We start from the raw sequence: 24,275 nt of genomic DNA, 5'->3' as shown, positions 1-24,275 counted from the left end.
AAAGATTTTTATTGATTTATTTTTAAAGAGAGGGGAAGGAAGGCAGAAGGAGAGGGAGAGAGACATCATCAGTGTATGTCTCTCTCACCCAGTGGAGACCCCTGCTCACAACCCAGGCCTGTGCCCTGACTGGGAATTGAACTGGCCACTCTCTGGTTTGCAAGCCAGTGCTCAATCCACTGAAGCACACCGGCCCAGGCAACACTCAGTTATTTTTCAGCAGCTTCCATTGAGACATAATTCACATATCATAAAATTTACTCACTTAAGATGTACAATTAAATGGATTTTAGTATATTCACAGAGCTGTGCAGCCAACACCAAATCAATGTGAGAACATTTCATCACCTCAAAAAGAAACCCAGCACACCCATTATCACTCCCCATTCCCAGCTCCCCTCCCTGTTGTTCCCCAACCCTTGCCCTGCCAACCACTCAACTTTGTTTTTTTAAACTTGCCTATTCTGGACATTTCTTTATAAATGGAATATGTGTCTTTCCTGTCTAGCTTCTTTCATTTACCATGTTTTCTGGGCTTATCCACACTGCAACATGTATCAGTATTTCCTTCCTTTTTATGGTATACCTCAATTGGCCTATTCATTCATGTGATATCCATCCACTGATGGACATTTGGGTTGTTTCTATTATGAACAAAGCTTCTAGGACAGAACCGCCTTGTGAAAGTTTTCCATGTGGACATATTCTCGTGGCAATACTGGCCATATGGTCTAACTCTATATCTAATACCGAGAGGAATCGCCAATTCGTTTCCCCGAAGCAGCTGCACCTTTTCAAGGTATCCGCGGCGTCCTGGAGGAAGGCCTGCTCCCAAGGCCCCCCAACTCAGAGCTGCCTCCGCGGGGCCCCAAACTCCCACCTTCCCGGGACCATGCTGTTGGAACCCCCGGGCCAAACCCTCCGAGGTAACGAACTGGGGGAAATGTAGCCTACCCTTCCCTTCTAGTCCCGCCTCCGTAAAACGGGCGAGAGGAAAACAGACGCTAGGCTGAGGCTCTGTGGACACTGTAGTTTTCTTTGTAGTCAGCCCCGTACAGACTACGGTAATGTGGACTACAATCCCCAGAAGACAGCGGTGCTACGGAAGCCGGAGGGGCCACTCCGCGCGCAGCAGTCCCTCCCACCCTCCCCTCCCCGCTGCTCTCCTCGGCGTCTGTAAACACACCCGGATTGTCATGGAGGGGGAGGAGGGGGCGGTGGCGCGGAAGGGAGGCGTTTTGGGCCGCCTCCAGGGTCCGCTCTGCCATTCCTGAACTGGTCCCTGGTCTCAGTGATTGTGGCATCAGGGAAGCGAACTGTTAGGCGAGAGGAAGAGGCAGTCAGAACCATATCCCCTTCTTCCCCCGGGGCAGGGGCCGGGCCGGGCCGGGCCAGGCCCGCGGAGCCGGGGAGGGCTGGGGGAGGGAGCGCCTAGCCAGGCTGGCCTGTCTGCCGCGATGGATGACAGTAAGGTAAGTCCTGTGGTTTGCACTCGCAGCTGCCGCCTGCTCGTCGCTAAGTGCTGGTCCCGCCGTTGATCCTCAGCACTGTGGTCCACGCGGACACCCAGGAAACACCTGCCTTAGACATCCCCGCGCCTTCACTTATTACCCCAGGGCACCTAGCCAGGAATCCAGGGAACACAGGGCTGCGTTGTTCCAAGAAGGGCCCTCTCCCCTGGGAAATTTTCACTCCCAAGGCAAGCCTGCGTGTCAGCTTTTCCAGGAAGTGCAAACCCTAGTTCTTGACTTGCCTACCGAGATAAGTGAAGAAATTACTTTGCTTTTTCTTTTTGCCCTCCCCCCGCCCCTCCCAGCCTTTCTGTAGTTTGGTGACCTTAACTAGGGCATCGTGAACCAGCCCTATTTCCCTTGACTGTTCCCCTTTCTTCTCTCCTGTTCCCTTACTCAATGCCCCATTCATATAATCAGTTCACTCCCCCTCTGAACTATTTTCCTGTGGTTGGTTGGAACACTCTGCTAAGCTCCTGTTGCTATTCGTCCAGAGTCTGGAATCTAACCTCCTCTGGAAAGACTTCTCTAAGAAAAATAGTGAATTCTTTCTTGTTAATCTACCTTAATGATCCATCACCCCCTTTATCTAAACCACTTATCCCTGTGATTATAAGGTAGCAGTCAATGTTCATTGTTTAATTCATTTGTACAACCTGTTTCTGTCTTTATGTCTAGCTACATTAGTGTTTAGCATTACTTCGTGAGGATAGGGACGGTCAGTTTATTGATCATCAGACTTTAAGCATTTGCCAACTTTTGAAGTGGAAATTGCTCCTTCTCAAGGCTATCTAGAGGTTTTACTTTCCACAGTCTTCAGCATGCTGCTGGAGATAGCTTTATTGTTTGTTTGTTTGGGGTGCCCTTGTCCCCCTCCAGATACCCAGTCACACTTTGCTGCCGTTAAGTTTTTGCTTTGCCCATCATCAGTGGTTGAAAAGATTTACAGCTGCTCCCTACTGCCCGTGTCATTCTGCATAATCTCCTCCTCCTGATCCGGCAGGAGACTGAGATGAGTGATAGGTGGGAAAGCCTCACACAGTGCTCTGGAATTGCGCCTCCCTGGAGAAACAGTCTGCTTGTGAAGTAGCAAAGCCCTCTGGATAGGAAGTGGTATTTCTAAAACAGACACAGGGAGTCCTTAAATTTTTCCAGAAAAATCAGAAAGTAACTTTGAAAAAGTCTTTGCTAGTTTGATCTCTCAGTGTTAATTTTTAAATTAAATCTGCATACTATATCTTTTATCTTATCCAGAAAATAGTGTTATGGCTGTTTAAGAATGCCAAAATAACGTAGTTTTTTTCATTTTCTTAATTTGAGACTCTTACAGAATATTCTATGTTATTTTCAGTTGTTTCCTTTTTCACATCTTTGAAATACTTAATAACTTTCAGAAACTCTTCAATAATCTCAGTTAAGTCCAAGAATAAGACATAAGTTTTGGGGTTATTTTACTTACCTATAAAATCACAGAGAAGTTATTTCTAAAACTAGCAAACTGTATTGGGGGGGATAAAATTTTACTGCTTTGCCTAACAGGGTGAAGTTAAATTTGGGGGGTAGACTGTTCATAAATTACTTCCTATAGGGTCCACAGGTATGCAAAATAAATTCAGTTTCATTTTTCATTGATTCTTTGTTTTCTGAAAGATTTTAGAAACCACCAGTTTCTTAAATCCTTAATAATTGTGGAAAATAAAGTCTGCTGTAGTTGTCTGTGGGTGAATAGTGCCTCTGTGAATACACTACTTTCACCCTGTCTACCTGTTGTAGTTTTGGGTGAGTTATTTCTAAATGACAGGCACAGCAGGACTGGACTGCTGTCAGCAGCCAGGTAGTGAGAAACGGCCCACGAGTAAGGCTTTGGCAGCGCCCAGTCCTGCCTTTTTCTGTGCTCCGTTGTTAGAGTCCAGCAAAATTGTATTGTCCTTCTAGTACAGGGGTGACAAACTCATTTTCACCCCGGGGCCACATCAGCCTCGCAGTTGCCTTCAAAGGGCCAAAATAATTTTAGGACTGTATAAATATAACTACTCCTTAACTGTCAAGGAGTTGAAATTACATTTGGCCCTTTGAAGGCAACTGCGAGGCTGATGTGGCCCCTGTTGAAAATGAGTTTGACGCCCCTGTTGTAATACATGCATACATACATACGTACTCATACACAAACGCACTTCTCCCCCACATTATCTGTGGGCGATGGAGTCTCGGGTCCCAGTTTCCCCCGTATAAAGGAAGGTAAGGGTTGGGGCTTGGAAGTTCGGCAGCTGTACTGGTGAGAGCACCAAGGATGGCTGACTGACAGCTACAGCAAGGCCAGGGCAGCAGGAAGAGCAGGAAGTGAGCAGGAGCAGCAATGACAGAGGAGAAGGGAGTATTTGAAGGAGCAGGTTGAAAAATAGATGATGATAATGTGAGGACCACCCTTTATAAAGATTCTGTATCCTGAATTGTTTTCATCAGTGGCAATGAATGAGTTTGCCAAAGGCTCTCCGCATTCTGCCATCTAGCTTCCAGGAGTCAGAGCAGGACAGATTTGAATGTGAATGTAGCTTTGCCTCCTAGGTGTGTAGGATTGTGCCTGATACAGCATAGAGTACTAAATTGTTAATAGTGATTGAATTGAACTGGGACAAAATGACGTTACGGAGAAAGCCCTGACGCTGTGGAGAAAGTATTTGGGCTTTATTAATCTTTGTGCTTCTTTGAGCCAACTAGCCAGAGTATAGATAATAGCATATGGGGGCGGCGGGGGGCGGAGCAAGAACTACACTGGATATCTACAAGTGCGTTCTTGGGAAACAGCTAAGTAGCAGGGTTCAAATACTGAGTAGATCTCCACTGGCTTACTTGGGAAGGAACAAATCTTGGCTAAATTATTTAACCTTCCTGGCCTTCCATCCTGTTTGCTAAGAGGTTAGTATCTTCTTCACAGGCTTTGTTGAGGACTGGAGATACTGCATGAAGTGCAGATTCTGACACATAGTAGGCACTCAGAAATGTCATTAGTATTATATTCCTAGCAGTGACTTCCTTGGTTCTTCACACAGTGTAGAAGGCACCTGACATGCACATTTTAGTAATTCTTAAGTGTGTACTGTTGCATAACATTTGTGATTCTGTTTATTTCTACACTACTTCCCTGTGCTCCTACTTGTGCCCCAAAATGGGAAGTGAGATGGGATGTGAAATGAACTTATGCTGGGCCCCAAACCATTAGGTTATGTGAGAAAGGTAGTTTCCTGAGCCTACCTACATGTCCACCTGTAGGAAAAAGTGCTTATTCTTATGAAAGCCTTTTCTCCCCGACCTGCTGTATTCAGTTACAGAGAAAATTGTGAAGTGTTATTTTTCAGAGGCTTCAATCATAGACAGAGGTTCTCATTTTATATTTGACTTTTATGTTTATTGAATAAGTGAATAAATAAATTGAAATATCCTAGACTGGATGTGTTCCTGCTGCAGACTCTGAGCTGGTAGAAGACCACTGTACGTTATTGCCCAGTCTGACAGGGCATCAAGTTCCAGCTGAGGGACTGATGAGAGCCTGGGCCAGCTGCTGGTCACTGTATGTTAATATGGGCAGCTGTTCGCTTCCATACTTCCTTTCCACACATATAACACATGGTTATCTGAAAATGAGGTTTCTTACACCTTTCCTAGGTGAGACAACCAGTTCTTATCTTCTATTCCCTTGTTCTGAGTAGTGCTGGTTGTCACAAGAATTTTAAGTTGGCCAAAAAAATCTGCCCCACTTTCCCAGAGCTGTCCTTTGCCCCTGACGTTGCTCCTGTTGGCCTCTTAGCCATCCTTCGCTGCAGGTGGAGCTGCCCTCTTTGGCAGAACCACAGAGCCCAGACGTTGTCTGCTTTTTCTGTCCTGCTTTATCACTACTTTCCACAAGACTAGGGCCTGAGATCCAGCTCATCTCATAAATAAATGTCTGTCAGTAGATGTTAATGTTTTAATGTGCCTTCCTTTCTTATCTAGGTTACATGTGCATTTTAACTTGGGTGCGTTTACAGATAGTTTAACCCAAAGGTGCAAATTTTAATACTACACAAATCAATTAAAATTCAAATTTAAATCATATTTTGCTCTTTGTTTGCAGAAAAGTTTATTTATTCACTCAGCAGACATTTGTTGGAAACCAAGTATGTACCAGGCATTGTGCTAGGTAGTAGAGATACAAAGATCAATAAGATTTTATAAGTTTTGCCCTGGCTGGTGTAGCTCAGTGGATTGAGTGAGGGCCTGCAAACCACACGATCGCAGTTTGATTCCCAGTCAGGGCACATGCCTGGGTTGCAGACCAGTTCCCAATGGGGGACTCATGAGAGGCAACTATACATTGATGTTTCTCTCCTTCTCTCCTTCCCCTTCCCTCTGAAGATAAATAAGTAAAATTTTCTCAGAAGCTTACCTTTCAGTGGGCTAGGCAGACACATAGAAAAATAATTACACTATAGCAAGGTAAGAAATGAGGACGATAGAGGCAAAGTGGTTTGAGGGGCACTAGAATGAATACCTAACTGTCTGGGTATGTCAGACATGGGTTCACACAGTAGGAATGAATTTGTATAAGGAAGAATAGGAGTCCCGCAGAAAATGGGGGAGAGGGAATGCCCTGTACTAAAGCATACTGCATTGGAAAATATGTATTTTGGTACCAGCCAGAGCAGGAATTGGCAAATTTTCTGCCAAAGTCCGGGTAGTAAGTATTCATTGACCATATGATCTCTGTTGCAATTACTCAACTCTGCCACTGGAGAGCAAAAGCAACCACAGTGAGATTGTAATGAGTGGGTGTGGCTGCATTTCAATAAAACTTTATTTACCAGAACAAGCAACAGGCTGGTTTGGCTTGCCAGCAGGGCTGTAGTTGGCTGACTATCCTGAGCGTGAGCATAAGGCACAAGTGTGGGCAGAGATATGCATTGAAAGGTTATCAGGGCCTGGCAAGTTTAGCTAAGAAATTTGGGTTGGTATTTTTCAGTGTGTGAAATAAAGAAGACACCTGCTGAATCAGACTCTTTGGGAACAGGGCCTTGGAATTTTTATCTTAATTTTAATAGGCTCCCCAGTTGAGTGGCTCATATGCTTACTGAAGTTTGAAAACGAAGGCCATAGATACTGGGGAGCCATTGAGGGATCTTAAAGCAGAGGTGACAACATCAGATTTGTATTTTCATACAGAAATACTAATAGCTATATGGAGAATGGATTAAGGAGGGTAAAGATGAAGGAACTGGGTCAAGATTAGAGGTAGATGGTCTAGTTAGGAAAGAACATTGATTCGGGCATATAACCAGAGTTCAGATCTCATTTCTATCCCTTTCAAGCTACTATGATTTTGGACAGATTATTTCATCTCTTTAGAACTGAATTTCTTCATCTGTAAGTTGAGTGTGTTAATAAAACCAAAGTTATTGTGAAAATTAAATGCACTATATATGTGATTCCATACCAAAAGAACTTTTAGTACATAATGGATTCTCAGTAAATGCTAGTCCTTTCTGACTCCACCCTAGCTTCGTTAGCTTGCTCAGAAGAAAGACCTGAACAGAAGACCATTTTAGAGCCTGTTATAATGTAGGCTGTGGTTAATGCAGCATGCATAAATCCTTCCAGAGGGAAGAAGGTGGACAGAAGGTAGCTAAAGAGACAGAATCCTGGAAAACCCTAAAATGATCGGAAGAGGATGAGGAATAGGACTTGGCAAAATAAACTGAAAAAGAAAGATTAGTGATACAGAAGAACCAGAAAAACAGAGGCTGTTATGCCACCTAAGGGAGAAGAGAATTTAAAGAGGGGACTTAGTCTATAATATGAAATGCTATTAAAAAAAATCAAGTAAAGTAAGTAGTGAAAAAGTATCCATTGTACTTGGAAAATAGAAGATTTTTGAACCTAGCAAGAAAAGTTTCAGTAGAGTGGTAGGGCAGAAGCCAAAATGTAGCAGTTGAGAAAGATGGGAAAGAAGGCAAAGACCATTGAAGACCAAAGAAGGCATAGACCACTCTTACACAGTTCTTACGAGTTTCAGGCAATGCTACACATATAGCTAGTGTTACACTTAGCTTCCATTAGCTTCCAACGGTAATGGCTGGGAGGGGGAGAGGCAGAAGTCAGCTCTCCCTTCAGAGCTGCCTACTTCATCTTGTTCCTCCTGTTGACTAGAAAAGCTGGCAGAAAGGTTGGCCGCAGGAAGAGATGGTTAGACTTTGTCTCTTTCTGAAGATCTGATAACTAGGAGAAAAAGTCTAACCCACAGCTGGGAAGGAAGTTATGGGAGCCCTGGCACCAAATGAAAATGCAGCGACTTGTTTTGATTCTTTCAAGTGGTAAAGAGCAGTGCCTGGGCCGCACATATATCTACCTCATTTTTTCTTTAGTCAGCTGGAGACAACTTTCCACTTTATGTTTTTAAAAGAAAAGTGAAACAAGCCTTCCTGCTGTTTTCCTTTTTAGCTGGGGCTGATGCTACCCCTTCGTGTAAATGCGCTAATTCTCTTAAACTTAACAAGTGGAAACTTGTATGAGTTGTCTTAAGAATTCGAGCATTAGGATGTAAATAAGTACAAGAGTGGTAACAGAGTAAGAGTCCTTAATTGGTTTTTCAGATTTTGTGTCCCTTATAGGGAGACTTTTTAAAACGTATTTCTGTAAGTTGTCGGTAGTGATATCAACAAGTCAGTTTTAAAATATTGCTAATTTTCTTTGTATTTATTCATTCACTGTTCAGTCTTTTAATAAATGCCTGGTCCTGGGCTGGATACAATGAGGGTTGTAGAAGTAGCAGAAAACATAGCTTCTGTGCCTGAGGAACTCTCGTTACTGGAAGAGCTAGAAATTAAATCTGTGAGCACTGGATAAAAAAAATAGAACATATAGACTCAGTATGATATTAACTGTATGTTACAAAAATCTGGAAAACAATAAAGGGCACAGCATGGCTTCAAATAGAGAGGGCTAAAGCTGATTCTAACCGAAGGGGGCATAATATTTGCCCTTTGAGTGGTGGCGGAATGGAGAAGGAACATTTAGAGAAATGCTGAGAAATAGGCAGGACTGCACAGGATGGGGTCCCTGGGATACTGACCTAACTTGATAAGGAGGCTGCCTGTTGGGAATGATGGAAGAGAAGCATGGCTGGGTGAGAGGGAACCTGGATGTTGTGGGCAGACTGGTGGCCCCTAAAAACCTGTATCCACGTCTGGAACCTGTGACTATTGCCTTGTGTGGCAAAATGCTGTGATTAAGTGAAGGGTTTTGAGAGGAAGAATTTATCCTGGATTATCTGAGTGGGCCCTAAGTCTAATGACAAGTGTCCTCATAAGAGTGAGGCAGAGGGAGATTTGACAGATGTGTAGACAGAGTGACCACAGAGGCAGAGATTGGATTAATGTGGCCACAGATTAAGGAATACTGGCAGCCCCAGAACCTGGAAGAAAGGAAGGGTGGATTCTCCCCTAGGCCTCCAGAGGGAGTGCAGCTGTGTGCCACAACCTCGTTCCTCCAGAGGAGAGAGAATAGATGTGTGTTGTTTTAAGCCACCTTGTGGTCATTGTTGCAGCAGCCACAGGAAACTATTAATACACTGGTTGTGGTGACGTAGGAAGCAGTGCTGAGCCACACAGATCTTCCCTTGAGCTGGAGAGTGACTCGGCCAAAGGGCCATTGAAGTCTATCCTTTCTGTAATGACCAGGAATTACTGTTTTACACTGAAGAAAGATAACCTGAAGTACAAATACAGTAGTAAGAAGCTAGAAAGAAAGGTTCACTTTGGCACCTCTAGATGGTAGGGAGACCCACTGGGAGTTTACTATAATAATCTGTGAGTAGGACTAGAGAGGAAGAGCTAAACCAGAGATTTTATAAAGGAATAAATTGGCATGCCTGCAGTGAGTGGGAGTGGAGAGTCATAACAGTGGACGAAATTTTTAAGGAAGCATAAAATGAAAAAGGTTGTTACTTAACCTCACCGTTGCCTTCCATCAGGTGCCTAATGCCGCAGTGAGTTGGATTAAATGAATGGCTATATAGCATTGATATAGCAGTGCACATAAAACACCTGTCAGTTGTAGGTAGAGCCTTTTGATGGAATTATATGTATGTTCAAGTGAATGAGCGTTACCTAAGAACCTGGAGGGGAACAGTCATGCTTGGTGAGAGTGAGTTACCTGGTGAGTTGCTACAGTGCAGATAGGGGACTTGGATCCAGACCCTTCTCTGACACTGAGAATCTGTGGACTGAAATGTTGTCATCTGTTAAATAAAGAGATCACTGTGCATATCTGTGTGTGTGTGTCCACCACCAGCACTCCTGTGTATACAGTTATCCTGCCCTTTATAATGTTGTTGTTTCTTTCATGTCTGCTATGTTTCACGAGTCTAAATGCATTGAAAGTAAGGTCCTGTATCAATATTCCCAGAGTTTTACAGTGTTTGGGGCATAGTGGGTGTTCAGTAAATGATTGTTGAATAAAGGAGTTAATATTTCCCATTTACCTGAAATAGATGAGGAAAATAGAGTCTACTTCCCCTGAGGTGATGTGAACTAATAGACCACATGTGGAGGGCCTAACTCAAGGCCTTGTTCCCCCCGCACGCCTTGATTTAACTCTGAATTTAAATTGTTGTTCTTTGTACCTAAAAAGCTAGACTAAAATGGTCCAAGAGCCTTCGGGATAGTATTTAATCTGGACACTGGAGGCTTCCTCATTCTGATAAGCCCCTGGCGAGCACGCGACTGCAGTCATGCCTCCTCCTGCAGGAGGGAAGCCTGGTGACCCGGAGGCCTGTGCTCCCCGCACTCAGGCCTTGGCAGATTATTCTGTCTTTCTCTGTAAGGGTTCCGTTTAGAATGATCGGGAACTCTCTCGGCTGAATCCAGTAGTTTCGTTTTAGTTCCCGGCCTTTTTCAACACATAAATTAGAAACCATTTAAAAATCATAAAAAATACAGATGAGAAAAAAACCTTACTCTCAGAGGAGGTAGGAAAGAGCAAGGGGACAATGTAGTTATCACTGAGTTTGTGAAAATTTTATAAAACATAGGTAAGAATGATTTTTGGCCCAGAGATATTTAAGGAATTTGTGGGGTTAATTTCAGTTTTAGTTTCTGGTTCCTAGTTTCTTACGAACTTCCCCTATCCATCCCAATCTTTACGGCTTACGGAATATATAAAGTTCAGTTAACTACTGTAGTTAGCAACTAGTATGGTTCTACATTTGGATAACCCTTTTTTTTTTTTTTTTTACAAGGTTCTGTCACACCTTGTTCTACTTAAAGTTTACGATAACCCTGTGATGTGCTTGACCCTTGAAAACTGGTGCACTAAGCAGATGTTAGCTGGGACCGAAAGCCAGAGATTCCTGGGGGAAAGTTAGGCTTGAGATGTGGCGGTTACGTGGCTTTCCATGTAATGTTGCAGGAGACAGCATGAAGTATAGGAGCCCCGGGCTCCTTTATATGCCTTTCTAGTGAAAAGGGAATAAAACAGTTCCAGTTTAAATATTTTGCTACCATGTAAACTAAACAAAGGATTATAACTTTTGTTTAATTTTTATGATTGTGCTTTTCGAAAGCAGCCAGTTTTGTAGTAGTTAAAAGCAGCAATCTGTGAGGTGTTGGATTATAGTGTCGTGTGATTTTACTACATAAAGAATAGATGTGATTACCATTTTACTACATAAAGAATAGATGTGATTACCATTTGTTTCACTATAGACATGAGTTTATGCTGTAAGTATATTTCCTTTTTAAAAACTGTAGCAAAGCAAATGTACTTTGTTTTAACGTAGGGTGATTTCAAAACATTTTATTGAAATTATGCAATTGATGTGATGTAAATGTAATTTAAAATTTAGCCCATAGTACTATTTGGATTAATTAGCCGTCCTGGAATAGCTAGTCAAATATTGATATAGAAGGAAAATTTCCTGAGGTGTACATGATTATATTGGAATGATGCAGAATAGAAAAGCTCTAAAGGACAAGTTTTGAAAACTTGAAACTAATTTAGGAGTGATACTGAATCCGCCAGCTTTTAAGATGGTGGTGGGAAGGAAAGATTTTTTTCCCTTGGAGTATTCAGTTTCATTGGAGAGCCATCCTGTAAAATGCTGGATGTGGTGGTTAGCCAGCGTGTAATGATTCAGGGTCTGGGAAAGGTGGCAGATCCACATTTAAAGTGGGGTTTTCTTGACCTGACCATTATGCTTAGTAACGATCTGATCTTCGTAGGGTACTACTGGGCATTGTCGGTATATGATATTAATAGTGATTTCAAACAAAACAAACCAACAAATGAGCGTTTTTCTAGCCAAATGAATATTGATCCTTTGAGTTTTGTTACCTGTGGAAAGGTCTCTGTACTTACTCTAATGATATGCCTGTGTTTGTCTTTTAGAACATCCTTTAAAGCCAAAGCAGTGTTCCTTTTTCAGTACACTGGCATTTTTGTTCTCTGAGGGTAGTTTTCAGAAAGAACTGGACATCATTCAGAACCTTATCAGATAAACCAAGTGGATACTCCAGTTGTTTGGAAATTTAAAGAAATATGTATTGCTCTAAAATAATGTAGCTCTAAAGGCATATTGTGTTGTGGCTTGTAAGAAATTGGCTCCTGAAGCACTTTCCAAAAGTGCTTGTTCACTGGAATAAATGTACCCCCTCCCCCTTAACAGTGACTGCTTTGAAGAAAACTTATTTGATATGTAAGTTCTGTTTCATGTATGTAAAAATTCATCAGCTGTATGTCATAATTATATGTTGTATAAGAACTTGGGGAGGTTCCAAAGCTAAATAATGAACAAGATTAAATTACTTTGCCAGTCACCAAAACATTGTGCCTATGCAGGTAAATGAGTAACAGGTGGGAATCTCCTGAGACAGTCTAGGGTTATAATTATAGGCTTCTAAAGGCAGGAAAGAATTATCCTGAAAATTTCAGGGACTTCCTGTGTGTTTCTTTGAGCTTTTGTGTTTCAACAAATTTGAAGAGGGAATTTATAGCCATATTGCTTAGGATACATATTTGTTTTTATGTATACATAATTTTACATATAAATTTTATATTTTTCTAATTGTAAAAATTTAAAAATCATAACAAATACAGGAGAAAAGAAGATACATATAATCACGTCTATCAGAGAAATCCTCATTAAACTTCTGTTAACATCCTTTCTTCTTTGTGTTGTTTTGTAACGTTGAGATCATACTGAACTTACAATTTTGAATATTGCTTTTTTTAACTTATTATTTTCACAAGTCAATAAAAATTTGGTATTCATTTAGGTTTTTGTTATCCAGCTACATATAGTTTATAAGTTTACTATTAAACTATTTAACTTTTATTATTGAAAAAATAATGAAAGCTTACATTATTTCTTCTCTCACATTCATGGTATCAGAAGTACCAGAAAAAAGTCACGAAGCAGAGCCTCATGAGGCATTTGATGGGATTGTGCTTTTTGAGTACCAGAGCCTTTATTAATTTATTATTTGTAAATGCGTTCCTTGCTAATAAGCAACCATGGTCACCTTCGTAGGCACAACACTAAGAGAAAAAAAAGTTTGTCTTCTCTCTCTTGCTGAAGGTGGTCGGGGGCAAAGTGAAGAAGCCCGGCAAACGTGGCCGAAAGCCAGCCAAAATTGACCTGAAGGCGAAGCTTGAGAGGAGCCGGCAGAGTGCAAGAGAATGCCGGGCCCGAAAGAAACTGAGGTACCAGTACTTGGAAGAATTGGTGTCCAGTCGGGAAAGAGCCATATGTGCCCTCAGAGAGGAACTGGAGATGGTAAGAAAGCCTGTCAATAAATGCATGAAAAAAATCAACCTCTGCTTCCCAAAGAGATGTACGTTAAAACGTGAAGGAACCAGTTTTCACCTATCCAGTTCACGAACATGGGAAAGAATAGTCATTGGCCAATTGGTCAGCCAGTATGTGGGCAAATAGGCATCTTCACAGACTGCTGGTGGGAGTGGAATGTACATGACTATTTCACTGAGGGGTGGTTTATCATAGAAAAATGGAAAATAACCCAAATGTACAATAGGGGATTGGTTAAATAAATTATACTACATTCATATATTGGACTACTTTACACCCAGGAAAAATCACAGAGCACCTATATATTTATTGATGTAGGAAAACATTTATAATACATTGCTAAGTAGAAATAGCAATATAACTATGAGTATTATGGTATCATTTGTGTTTAAACATTTATTTATTTGGCATGTTTTATGCTTTCATTTATTCATTCAGATTTTGGGTTTTTTTAAAGATTTTATTTATTTACTTTTAGAGACAGAGGAAGGGAAGGAGGAAGAGAGGGAGAGAAGTGTCAGTGTAGGGTTACCTCTCATGTGCTCCCTACTGGGGACCTAGTACACAACCCAGGCACGTGCCCTGACTCGGAATTGAACCAGCAACCCTTTGGTTCGAAGGCCTGTGCTCAATCCACTGAGCCACACCAGCCAGGGCTCTTCATTCATATTTTGGGTAGTGACTGTAGAAGTGTAAAAGAGAACAGATAAAAGAGAATTAAAGCCCCATTACTGTGAGCTCAGGGAGGAGGTGACAGGTTGGAGAAGAGAGAGATAGTACTACTGTGATCATGACAAAGCTAGAACAGGCTACCACCACTTTGTAGAAGGCAAGAAAGTAAGGTTGGGGCATAAAGAGAGTTCAGAAATACACTATTCAGTAGATTTTTTTTTAGTATATTAAATTTTACTTATGTGATTGGGTTGGTCAAAAAGTCTGTTTAGCTTTTTCTGTAAACTGAAAGGCAGATATTTCCCTTTTACCAGTAATTTTATTGATTTGGCTATTTTGCATATGTATGCTATCTCCTGCATGGTATAGCACTGATTGCTCTCAGTTTGATCCCATCGACTTCAGCTGGTCTGCCTGACCGTGGAGCGTCACCGAGTGAGGAATCTCCAGCACGAAACTTCACAAACCACTTCTGACATGTTCAGTCAGTCACAGCAGCTTCTCCATAAACACTGAACAAGTCCTTTTTTGCATTTCAGTAGCATTTTTTTCTTTCTTGAAATAATAAAGCATAATATGCCAATAACGTGTATTATCTTCCATCTTCAATATTAAATGGCTACATAAAAATTCACCAATTTTGATAAGTTTTTTAAATGCACACTGATATGACATCTGTTACAAGACAATCTAACAAAATTGTTTTAAATGAAGTTAAAGATAACTAAGCACTACTAGAGCCATCTTATGGGGAAAAAAACAAGCGAACTTTTTAGCCAACCCAATATAAATTATTTCTAACCTTCTGCAGTTGAGGACATAATCTTTCAACTGATTAATCTTTGTATACCCCAGAGTCCATAGTACACACTCAGGTAGAAAGTAGAAGTTTAATGAATGAATGAAAGAGAAAAAGGAATCATAAAAATATTTATTTTAGGAATAGAAATAGTAATGTGAGCATTGGCCAAAAGAGATGAATTCTAGTTAGTGGCACACTATGGAAAGACATTCCTACAACCAGAGGGACCTTTGTAACCCGAGCGATACTGCAGTGCATCACCAGAAGACTGACTAGCAGTTTCACCCTCTTGTGGAAGGTAGCAGGCCTCATCCCCTTCCTGGGTCAGCAATAGGAAAGACAGTGGAGGGTGGGATTTCCAGCTGCCGATTTGACCTCTGAGCATGGGAGTCCTTATATCTAGCATTTCTACCAGTGGTTTCTGAACTCAGCCTAGTAAAATATTACTTAAATATATTTTAAATATTTCAGTACAAGCAGTGGTGTATGGCAATGGACCAAGGAAAAATCCCTTCTGAAATAAAGGCCCTGCTCACTGGAGAGGAGCAGAGCAGATCTCAGCAGAACTTAAACAGGCACATGAAAGCTGGGAAAACAGACGCTAACAGCAATTCCTGTGAGTACAGTACATGGATGGTTTAAGACAGGACTGTCTTAAAGTAGGATTTCTACTGACCACTTTCTTTGTGACTTTTTTTCCCTCTGCATATCTTTCAATAAATAAAATGGCAATGCTGTTTGTAGTATACTGTGAAATGGTTAGATTCTAAAAAATTGAAATGCATTGTATATGAGGTCTATGAAGAGCAAGTGATAAATTTATGGAAGATTTGTTAATTAAGTTGTCCAAGTCCATAAATGGAAGTATACCAGTCTAGTTATTAATAATAATACCTTTTATTTGTATTTTGACTTATAATTTACAAAGTATTTTCACTTAAATATTTAAGTAATTCGTCCAATAATTGTGTTCAGGAATTAACTTTTTTTAATAGACAAAGAAATAGCAGAAGGGTAGGTACGCTGTGCAAGGTCCTCACCTAGCCCAGGCCCTATCTTTTATAGAGATTGTGTATAATCTCTTGTATCTATCGTGTATAGCCTATCACTGTAAAGAATTTTCTTATTAAGGTGAAATTTACATAACATAAAATCAACCATTTTAAAGTAACAATTCAGACATTCCTTATATTTAAAATGTTGTAAATCACCACCTTTATCTCAAAAGAAAACCCTAAATTCAGTAAGTAGTTACTCACTATTATCCCCTCCCTCCAGCCCTATGAATCTGCTTCGTGTCTCTATGGCTTTACCTAATGTGGATATTTCACATGAATGGGTCATACAGTGTGTGACTTTTTGTGTCTGGTTTCTTTCACTAAGCATAATATTTTCAAGGTTTATCTACATTGTAACATGTATCAGTACTTTATTTTATGACTGCGTAATATTCCATTGTGTATCGATACAACAACTTGTTTACCCATTCATCCATTGATGGATTTTTGTTTCTGCCTGTTGGCTATTGTGAACAGTGCTGCTGTGAACATGCGTGTAGAAGTGTGTGTTAGAGTGACTGTTTCAGTTCTTTGGGGTATATCCTAGAAGTGAAATTGCTGGGTCATCTGGTAATTCTATATTTAACTTGTACGGAAACCACAAACTGTTTTCCACAGTGGCTGAAATAGTTTACACTCCCACCAGCAAATAGGAAACTTCCCTTTTTTTCTCTACATCTTGTCAACACTTTTTATTTTCTGTTTTTAAAAACTGTAGGTTTCCTAGTAGATGTGAAGTGGTATCTGGTTGTGCTTTTTTAAACCAAAAAGTTTTTTGAAAGGTTTTATTTATTTTTTAGACAGAGGAGAAGGGAGGGAGAAAGAAAGGGAGAGAAACATCAATGTGTGGTAGCCTCTTTTGTGCCCCCTACTGGGGACCTGGCCTGCAACCCAGGCATGTACCTTGACTGGGAATCGAACCAGTGACCCTTTAATTCCCAGGCAGGTACTCAATCCACTGAGCCACACCATCTGAGGCACCCAAAAAACTTTTTTAAAAGTAATTGATCTTCAGTTTAGAGAGAAAGAGAAAGAGAAAGGTCAATTTGTTGTTCCCCTTATTTATGCATTCATTGGTTGATTCTTGTATGTGCCCTGACTGGAGATTGAACACACTTTGTTTTATCAGGATGATGTTCTAAGTAACTTAGCTACCTGGCCAGGGCTGGTTGTGGTTTTCATTTGCATTTCCCTAATGACTAATGATGTTGAGCATCTTTTCATATATGTGCTTGTTTGTCATGTGTATATCTTCTTTGAAGAAATGTCTTTCTTAAATCTCTTGCCCATGTTTTAATTGAGTTATTTTTCATTATATGGTTGAGTTGTATGAGTACTTTATATATCTAGATTCTAGACCTTTTTCAAATATATGATTTTTAGATATTTCTCCCATTCTGTAGGTTGTCTTTTCTGTTTCTTTCCGTCGGCAGGCCAATGCTCAATCCATTGAGCCACACTAGCCAGGGCTGTTTCTTGACAGTATCCTTTGGTGAACAAGAGATTTTAATTTTAAGGAAGTCCAGTTTATCTATTTTTCTTTCTTTCTCTTTTAATCCTCATCTGAGGATTAAATCAATATGATTGTTGATTTTAGAGAACAAGTAAGGGAGAGAGAGAAAACATAGATGTGAGAAACAAACATTAAGAGAAATATTGATCAGTTGCCTCCTGCACCTGCCCCGACCACGGATCAAACCTGCAACCTAGGTATGTGCCCAGACCAAGAATTGAATCCTCAACGCTTCAGTGTATGAGATAACGCTCCAACCAGCTGAGCCACCTGGCCAGGGCTATCTATTTTTTGCTGTTGTTATTCATGCCTTAACATGCCACATCCAATAGCCCATTGCAAAATACAAGGTCATAAAGATTTATTTACTCTTATTTTTTTCTAATAGATTTTAGTTTTAGTTCTTACATTCAGGTCACTGATCCATTTTGAGTTGGTTTTTCTATATGGTATGAGGTAGAAGTCAAATTCTTTTGCGTGTGAATATCCAGTTGTCCCAACACCATTTGTTAAGGAGACCATGACTGTAGAATGAAGATCTCATGTCATCGATTTCTTTATCATTGTGATTGATTTGGGAGCACTCGAAATGGTTATAAGGAAATGTTATAAACTTTCATCTTTTAAAAAATTACAAAATTGAAGGATTAGATAACATTTGCTTAATCTAAATTGAACTAAAATCAGCTCAGTCTTTTTTCAGTCAGTATTTTAAAATAGCCTTCCTGTAGATACCAAACTTTATTTTTTATTTATATTTTATTGATTATGCTATTACAGTTATCCTGATCTTGTCCCCCTTTGCCCTGTTCCACTAAGCAGCCCCACTTCCTCAGGCAGTCCCCACACCATTGTTCATGTCCACGCATCACACAAGTAAGTTTTTTGGCTACTCCATTTCCCATACTGTACTTTACATCCCTGTAGCTATTCTGTAGCTACCTGTTTGTACTTCCTAATCCCTCCACTTCTTCACCCATTCCCAAATACACCCCTCCTATCTGGCAACCTTAAAAAAGCTCTCTGTATCCATGATTCTGTCTCTGTTCTTGTTTGCTTAGTTTGTTTTTCAAATTCAATTGTTGATAGATTTGTATTCTTTTCCATTTTATTGTTCATAGTTTTGACCTTCTTCTTTTTCTTAAATAAGTCCCTTTAACATTTCATATAGTAATGGTTTGGTGATGATGAATTTCTTTTTTTTCCTTGTCTGGGAAGTTTTTTATCTGTCCTTCGATTTTAAGTGATATCTTTGCTGGGTAGAGCAGTCTTGGCTGTAGGTCCCTGCTTTCGTCACTTTGACTATTTCTTGCTAATCCCTTCTAGCCCGCAAAGATTCTTTCGAGAAATCAGCTGACAATCTTATGGGAGCTCCCCTGTAGATAACTACTTTTCTCTTTCTGCTTTTAAGATTCTCTCTTCATCTTTAACCTCTGGCATTTTAATTATGATGTGTCTTAGAGTGGACCTCTTTGCATCCATCTTGTTTGGGACTCTCTGTGCTTCCTGGACTTGTATGTATATTTCCTTCACCAAATTAAGGAAGTTTTCTTTCACTGTTTTTTCAAACAGATTTCTAGTGTCTTGATCTTTCTCTCTACCTCTGGTACCCCTATGATGTGAATGTTGGAACACTTGAAGTTGTCCCAGGGGCTGCTTACACTATCCTCATTTTTTTGGATTCATTTGTATTCTTCTTGTTCTGATTGATTGTTTTTTGCTTCATTATGTTCCAAGTCATTGGTTTGATTCTTGGCTTCATTAACTCTACTGTGTTTCCCTATAAATTGTTTTTTGTTTCAATTAGTGTATCCCTGGGTCTGTTTTATTCTGTTGAGGTCCTCACTAATCTCCTTGAGCATCCTTGTAACTGGTGTGTTGAACTCTGCATCTGATAGATTGCTTATCTCCATTTTGTTTAGTTCTTTCTCTGGAGTTTTGCTCTGTTCTTTCATTTGGGCCATGTTTCTTTGTCTCTTCATTTTGGCAGCCTCCCTGTGTTTGTTTCTATGTATTAGGTAGAGCTGCTATGACTCCCTGTATTGGTAGTGTGGCCTAATGTAGTAGGTATCCTGTAGGGTCCAGTGGCACAGCCTCCCCTATCACCCAAGCTGGGTACTTGAGGTGTGCCTTTCATGTGGGCTGAGTACACCCTCCTCTCATAGTTGAGCCTTGGTTGCTGTTGGTAGATCAATGGGAGGGATTTACCCAAACCAGTCAGCTGCATTTTAAAACACACTAACCAAATTTTGTTGATCTTAAAAACATTCTTACATTGGTAACTTCGATTTATTTTTCAGGGTGAAGATCGTATAAAATGATAAGTCAGTGATTGAAGTCAATATCCTGATTCCTGTGAAGGATGAATGGACAAGATTATACTTCTTGGCTCCATTTACAACCTACTGCTCCATAGTCATCTCTGTAAATCTGCAGTTTCTACCAAATGTATGATCATAGATCTCAAAGGATTTTGCTTTAACTTTTAACACTTAGAAAATTTGCAAACATTCAAGACCTGTCCTGGTTGGTATCGCCACCCGTGGCATTTAATGTGTTGCAATGCTTGAAAACATATGCCTAGAGAAAAATGGGTAAAGATTGTATTTTTGCACCTTAACCCCACCTTGCTTTATTGGTTAATTTATATTCTGTCCATGTAATTGTATGTGTATGTATGTTTAGGTGTCACATCCTGTCATGTTTTTGATTGCCCTACAAAGAGAAACCAAATGGGCTGAGTACTGACTAAGTTCTTGGCCTTTATGGACCTAATCTTATTTCTTTATATTTACTTGAGTAACGTCTGTTTTCTGCATGAACCATGATTTCTCCTGTGAGCCATTCCAGCATAAGCTGTGAATAGATACATTTCTATTTTTATAATCCATAATGACATGCCTGTTTTAAATAATGTACTGGTGAACAGTATCTATCAGGAAAGCCCTCAAGACAGCCTTTATTTGGAACTTTTGTTGCTGTCCTCTCAAACTGTACTTACAAAAATTGGCTAGGGCCCAGTTCATATTTGGAGAATTATCAGTCAAATTTTATTTTTGAGCAAGAAATAATATTTTAGGCATTTCAGCAGTGTACATCACCTTGCCAACCTGAAGTGTGTGTGTCTCTGTGTTTCTATCCTATGTCTGTGTGTGTATGTGGGGAGGACAGGATTGAGTTTTCACACACATTTCCTTGGGCAGTCAACCAGGAAAATTTTTCTAAAGAAAATAGAATAGCTTTAGCTGCTGAGATTGAGTTTCTGCCTCAGGAGACCTGGATTAAAATTAACAAATTGCTGATAGATCTAATGGCTATAGCTGTAACCAGAACACTTAGTTTCTTTCCTGACACGTGCTTCCCTCTGAATGTGTTCTGAGCCAGAAAGAAACACACTGTAGGTGTGCGTCTGGTTCATCCGCGGCCATGCCCCCACTCCGGAGTGAAACACTGGAGCTAGAGTTGGGCACAGCACCACAGCAGGGCGGTGCAGAGGGCCGAGTGGTCCTTTCCGGTCCTCACTGCCACTGTGTTTCCTCTCTTCCTGGCCTCCCCGTGGCACGATGGTTGAGGAATCCAGCTCATAGTATGATACACTAAAATAGACCCCGGGAGCCTTTTGACTTCCCCTTTGAGACTCCATCCTTTTCTTTCTATAGTTAAATCAGGAGATATGTTCCCTGTTGCTGCTAAATTATAAGTGGTCCTTGGCTCTAATGAAGCAAATATTTGACTTCCAAACAAAATACGTTCTGTTATGAAATGGTAGTTTTTGAGGAGGCATCATATAATACACTGTCCGTGAGGTGGAACATGGGATGGACCTCGTAGTTTCAGATTACAAGGTACTTTCCCAAGCCTTTCTCTTAAGCTATGCATTTGAGCAAAGTGCCTCCTGTGCTTAGGTTGCAAATGCAGATCTCTAGTCCAGTCCTGCGTGACTACTGATATACCACTAGCCCAGACTGTTGGGTCTCTCTGTGTTTTGGTGGATGGGGGGATAAGAGTATTTAATGTCTTTTTAGGATAACAAATACAGATAAAGGCTTATTAATATTTAGGCCTTCAGAATTTCAGCGTTTTAAATGTAGCGTTCAGATTGTAATGGGTCTGTTTTGCCTTCTGGTCTACTCAATGTATATTTTTTATTTTGCAAAACAGCCCAAGATGTATTGTATGTTACTATGTTTAGTACCTCTTGAATTCCCCAGAAGAGTGGTTTTCAAAGCAAACATTCCAAAATGAATGTGGCTCTTCAATGTAATGTCTCCATTGTGCTTGAAGTATTTCTTCCTTTTTTATAATTTTAAATTACAGGGTTATTTATCTGAGCTATATCCCCCACCCCCAGCATCTTTACAAGAGCAGTGACTTTGTCCTCTGCTCAAAACCTATCTGTTTGGTTTTTGCAGTAGATCAAAACCAAGAGAAAGCACGTTGGTTTTAGGAAGGAATGTGATTGCTTTGAGTGTTGTGCTCACTGCACGCTTTGGCCACTTGAAGCATGTCCATAAATGTCGCTGATTAAAACAGCCAGTTTCTTTCCCCATTTCAGTTCAGGATCAGCGTACTGAAATCCCAGCATCTCTCACTTACCTGTCCTGGCAGGCTGAGGGAGAACGGAAGAGGGTGAGGACCAGTGAGCTCAGTCTCCCGGGGCCAATGCTGCTCTCTTTGCTCTCTGAGTGACAGTAATGTTTTCTTCTTAACCCAGAGAAAGGAAGGCAAGGGGGGAACTGTGTGTATTTAGCCCAGTTATAATCCGCCATTAATGTAGCACAGACCTGCCATATATTAGAGCAAATGAACATGATGTGGAATAAGTTTGACCAGGTCAAGTTTTAGGATATGGTTGAAGTTCTTAAATTTTTTTCTATTTTATCTAAACTCTTTCTATTGTATTCCAGTCTGAATCTGTCCTATTGCAGCAAAGTCATATCCGAATTTACCAGCTAATTGGCAGTATTTATCAGCTTTACCATTTAGCATTTTCTTTTATCATTTTTGGATTATAATAGATTTAATTTGGCTTATTACAAAAGTATAGGTCTAATTTGACTTGCCTTTAGTTAAAATAAAGGGAAATATAAATGCTACCTTTTCCAAGAAATCAGTTGCTGCTTATGATCAATTATATATTTAGTTTTAAGGGAGTGGAAAATTACTGTTAAACCACATGGTATTTGGGGGCATTGAAAGGATTTTTCTTTCTCTGAAGAGCATTGTACAATTATATTTTTATGAAAAATAAAATATCTTCACCAGAGATACCTCAAATTGTCTGTTTCTCATTACACTTACAGGTATAAGAATGTAGTACTAAAGAGAGTATGAGATTTAGGCAGAAAACTGGTCTTGGATCCACTTTCTGAGTCACCTTGAATCATTTAACCTCTTAGCTTGTCTCCTCATCTATAAAGAAAGGGGGGGTAACTTCCATAGAGTAAGTAATTGGAGTCATGAGAAACTGCTTCTTACATAGTGAAGAAACATGTTAAAATATTCCCATGTGCCTTCATATGTAAATGCTTCTAACAATGGTTTCACTATTGTTAGACTTTCACTAAAAATAAGCATTTATTTAATGAGCTGGAATTTAAATATGTACTGTTGTAGGTATCATACTCCCAAAGTCTTTTTAGCTGTACCATGTCTACCCCTAGAATGGTACACCAGGCCTGTCCAGAAGGTATCCAGCCCTATAATGTGAAAAGTAGAGATATTAATTGAAGAAGATGCATGATACAGGAAACATTGCACCTAGGACAATGACACCTCAGTCCCCTTCAAAGTAAGCTCCTTGGGATCTCACGCAGTTCTCTCAGTCGCCATCAGCTGCCTCGTATTTTCCTGAATCTCACTGATGGTCTGAAAGCCCCTCCCTTTCAAAGGTGATTTTCGTTTGGGAGAAAGCCAGAAGTCACAGGGCACCACATCTGGGCTATGTGCGGGCTGAGTCACCTGAGTGATCTGATGTGTCTCCAAAAAGCTCTGCATCAAATGTGATGCATGAGTGGGCGTGGTGTTGTGATGAAACTGCCAATCACCAGCTGCCCATAGCGCTGTGCGCAGCCTTCTGAATCATCCGAATAGTGTGCATGGAAGAGTGTTGAAGGTTAACACAAAATCTGATGCAGATGCATTGCTCTATTCACTCAATCATTTTGAGTGGATGGCCACACAGTACGCATGCCACTCAATGGCGTCTACCACCCTCCACTGACTAGTACAGTGAAGTTAGCATTATTCACACATGAGCATTTTAGTCCACTCTCCTTGACTGCCAGGTTATATGGATGCCATGTGAACTATTCTCATTATATTAACAATGGCTGGACTTTTTCCAGACGGACCTCATACTTTTTGGTTTATTTATTTATTTTAAGATTTTATTTATTTGTTTTTAGAGAGAGGAGAAGGGAGAGAGGATGAAAGGGAGAAAAACATCAATCGATTACCTCTCACGCTGCCTGGACCGGGACCAAACCTGCAACCCAGGCCTGTGCCCTGACTCTGATAGGTGTGGGGACCTTTCCCTGTGTAAGATGACACCCAGACAACTGAGCCACACCAGTCAGAGCCCCACTCTGATATATTTAACTTACTATATTTTCTTTTTGCATTTCAAAGTTTCTTTGTAGAATGTTTAAATCTTTGCTCATCCAGAATTTCGTCAAATGAAAGAGTTGGGCTTTTTTGTTTTAATGGAAGAAACTATTCTTTCCAAAAGGCCAGACAGTTGTCCCAACCGCGGTTTTTAAAATACAGCTTTTTTTCTTCACTGGCTTAAACTGCAACCTTAGTCACAGGTTAAAAGTTCGAAGTGTATTTAAAACCATTGGTGGACTCCATTTTGTGTCATTGATCTGTCTGTCCGTGCACC

The 24,275-nt window shown here is 40.4% G+C and overlaps 1 protein-coding gene across 1 annotated transcript; it reads left to right on the top strand.

Annotated features, from left to right (window-relative positions):
• The first annotated feature begins 1,152 nt into the window (after positions 1-1,152).
• Positions 1,153-22,660, top strand: CREBL2 (cAMP responsive element binding protein like 2). The gene is made up of 4 exons (XM_037034000.1): positions 1,153-1,472; positions 13,117-13,314; positions 15,293-15,437; positions 19,693-22,660. The coding sequence occupies exons 1-4, from the start codon at positions 1,458-1,460 to the stop codon at positions 19,695-19,697; spliced, it is 363 nt and encodes a 120-aa protein (XP_036889895.1). The 5' UTR covers positions 1,153-1,457; the 3' UTR covers positions 19,698-22,660.
• The last annotated feature ends 1,615 nt before the right edge of the window (positions 22,661-24,275 follow it).

This window comes from Sturnira hondurensis, unplaced genomic scaffold, assembly GCF_014824575.4.
Source record: "Sturnira hondurensis isolate 20B ecotype Veracruz unplaced genomic scaffold, ASM1482457v3 Scaffold0021795, whole genome shotgun sequence".
NCBI lineage: Eukaryota > Metazoa > Chordata > Mammalia > Chiroptera > Phyllostomidae > Sturnira > Sturnira hondurensis.
The sequence above is the reverse complement of the archived record's forward strand: the minus strand, read 5'-3'. Positions and strand labels throughout refer to the sequence as shown.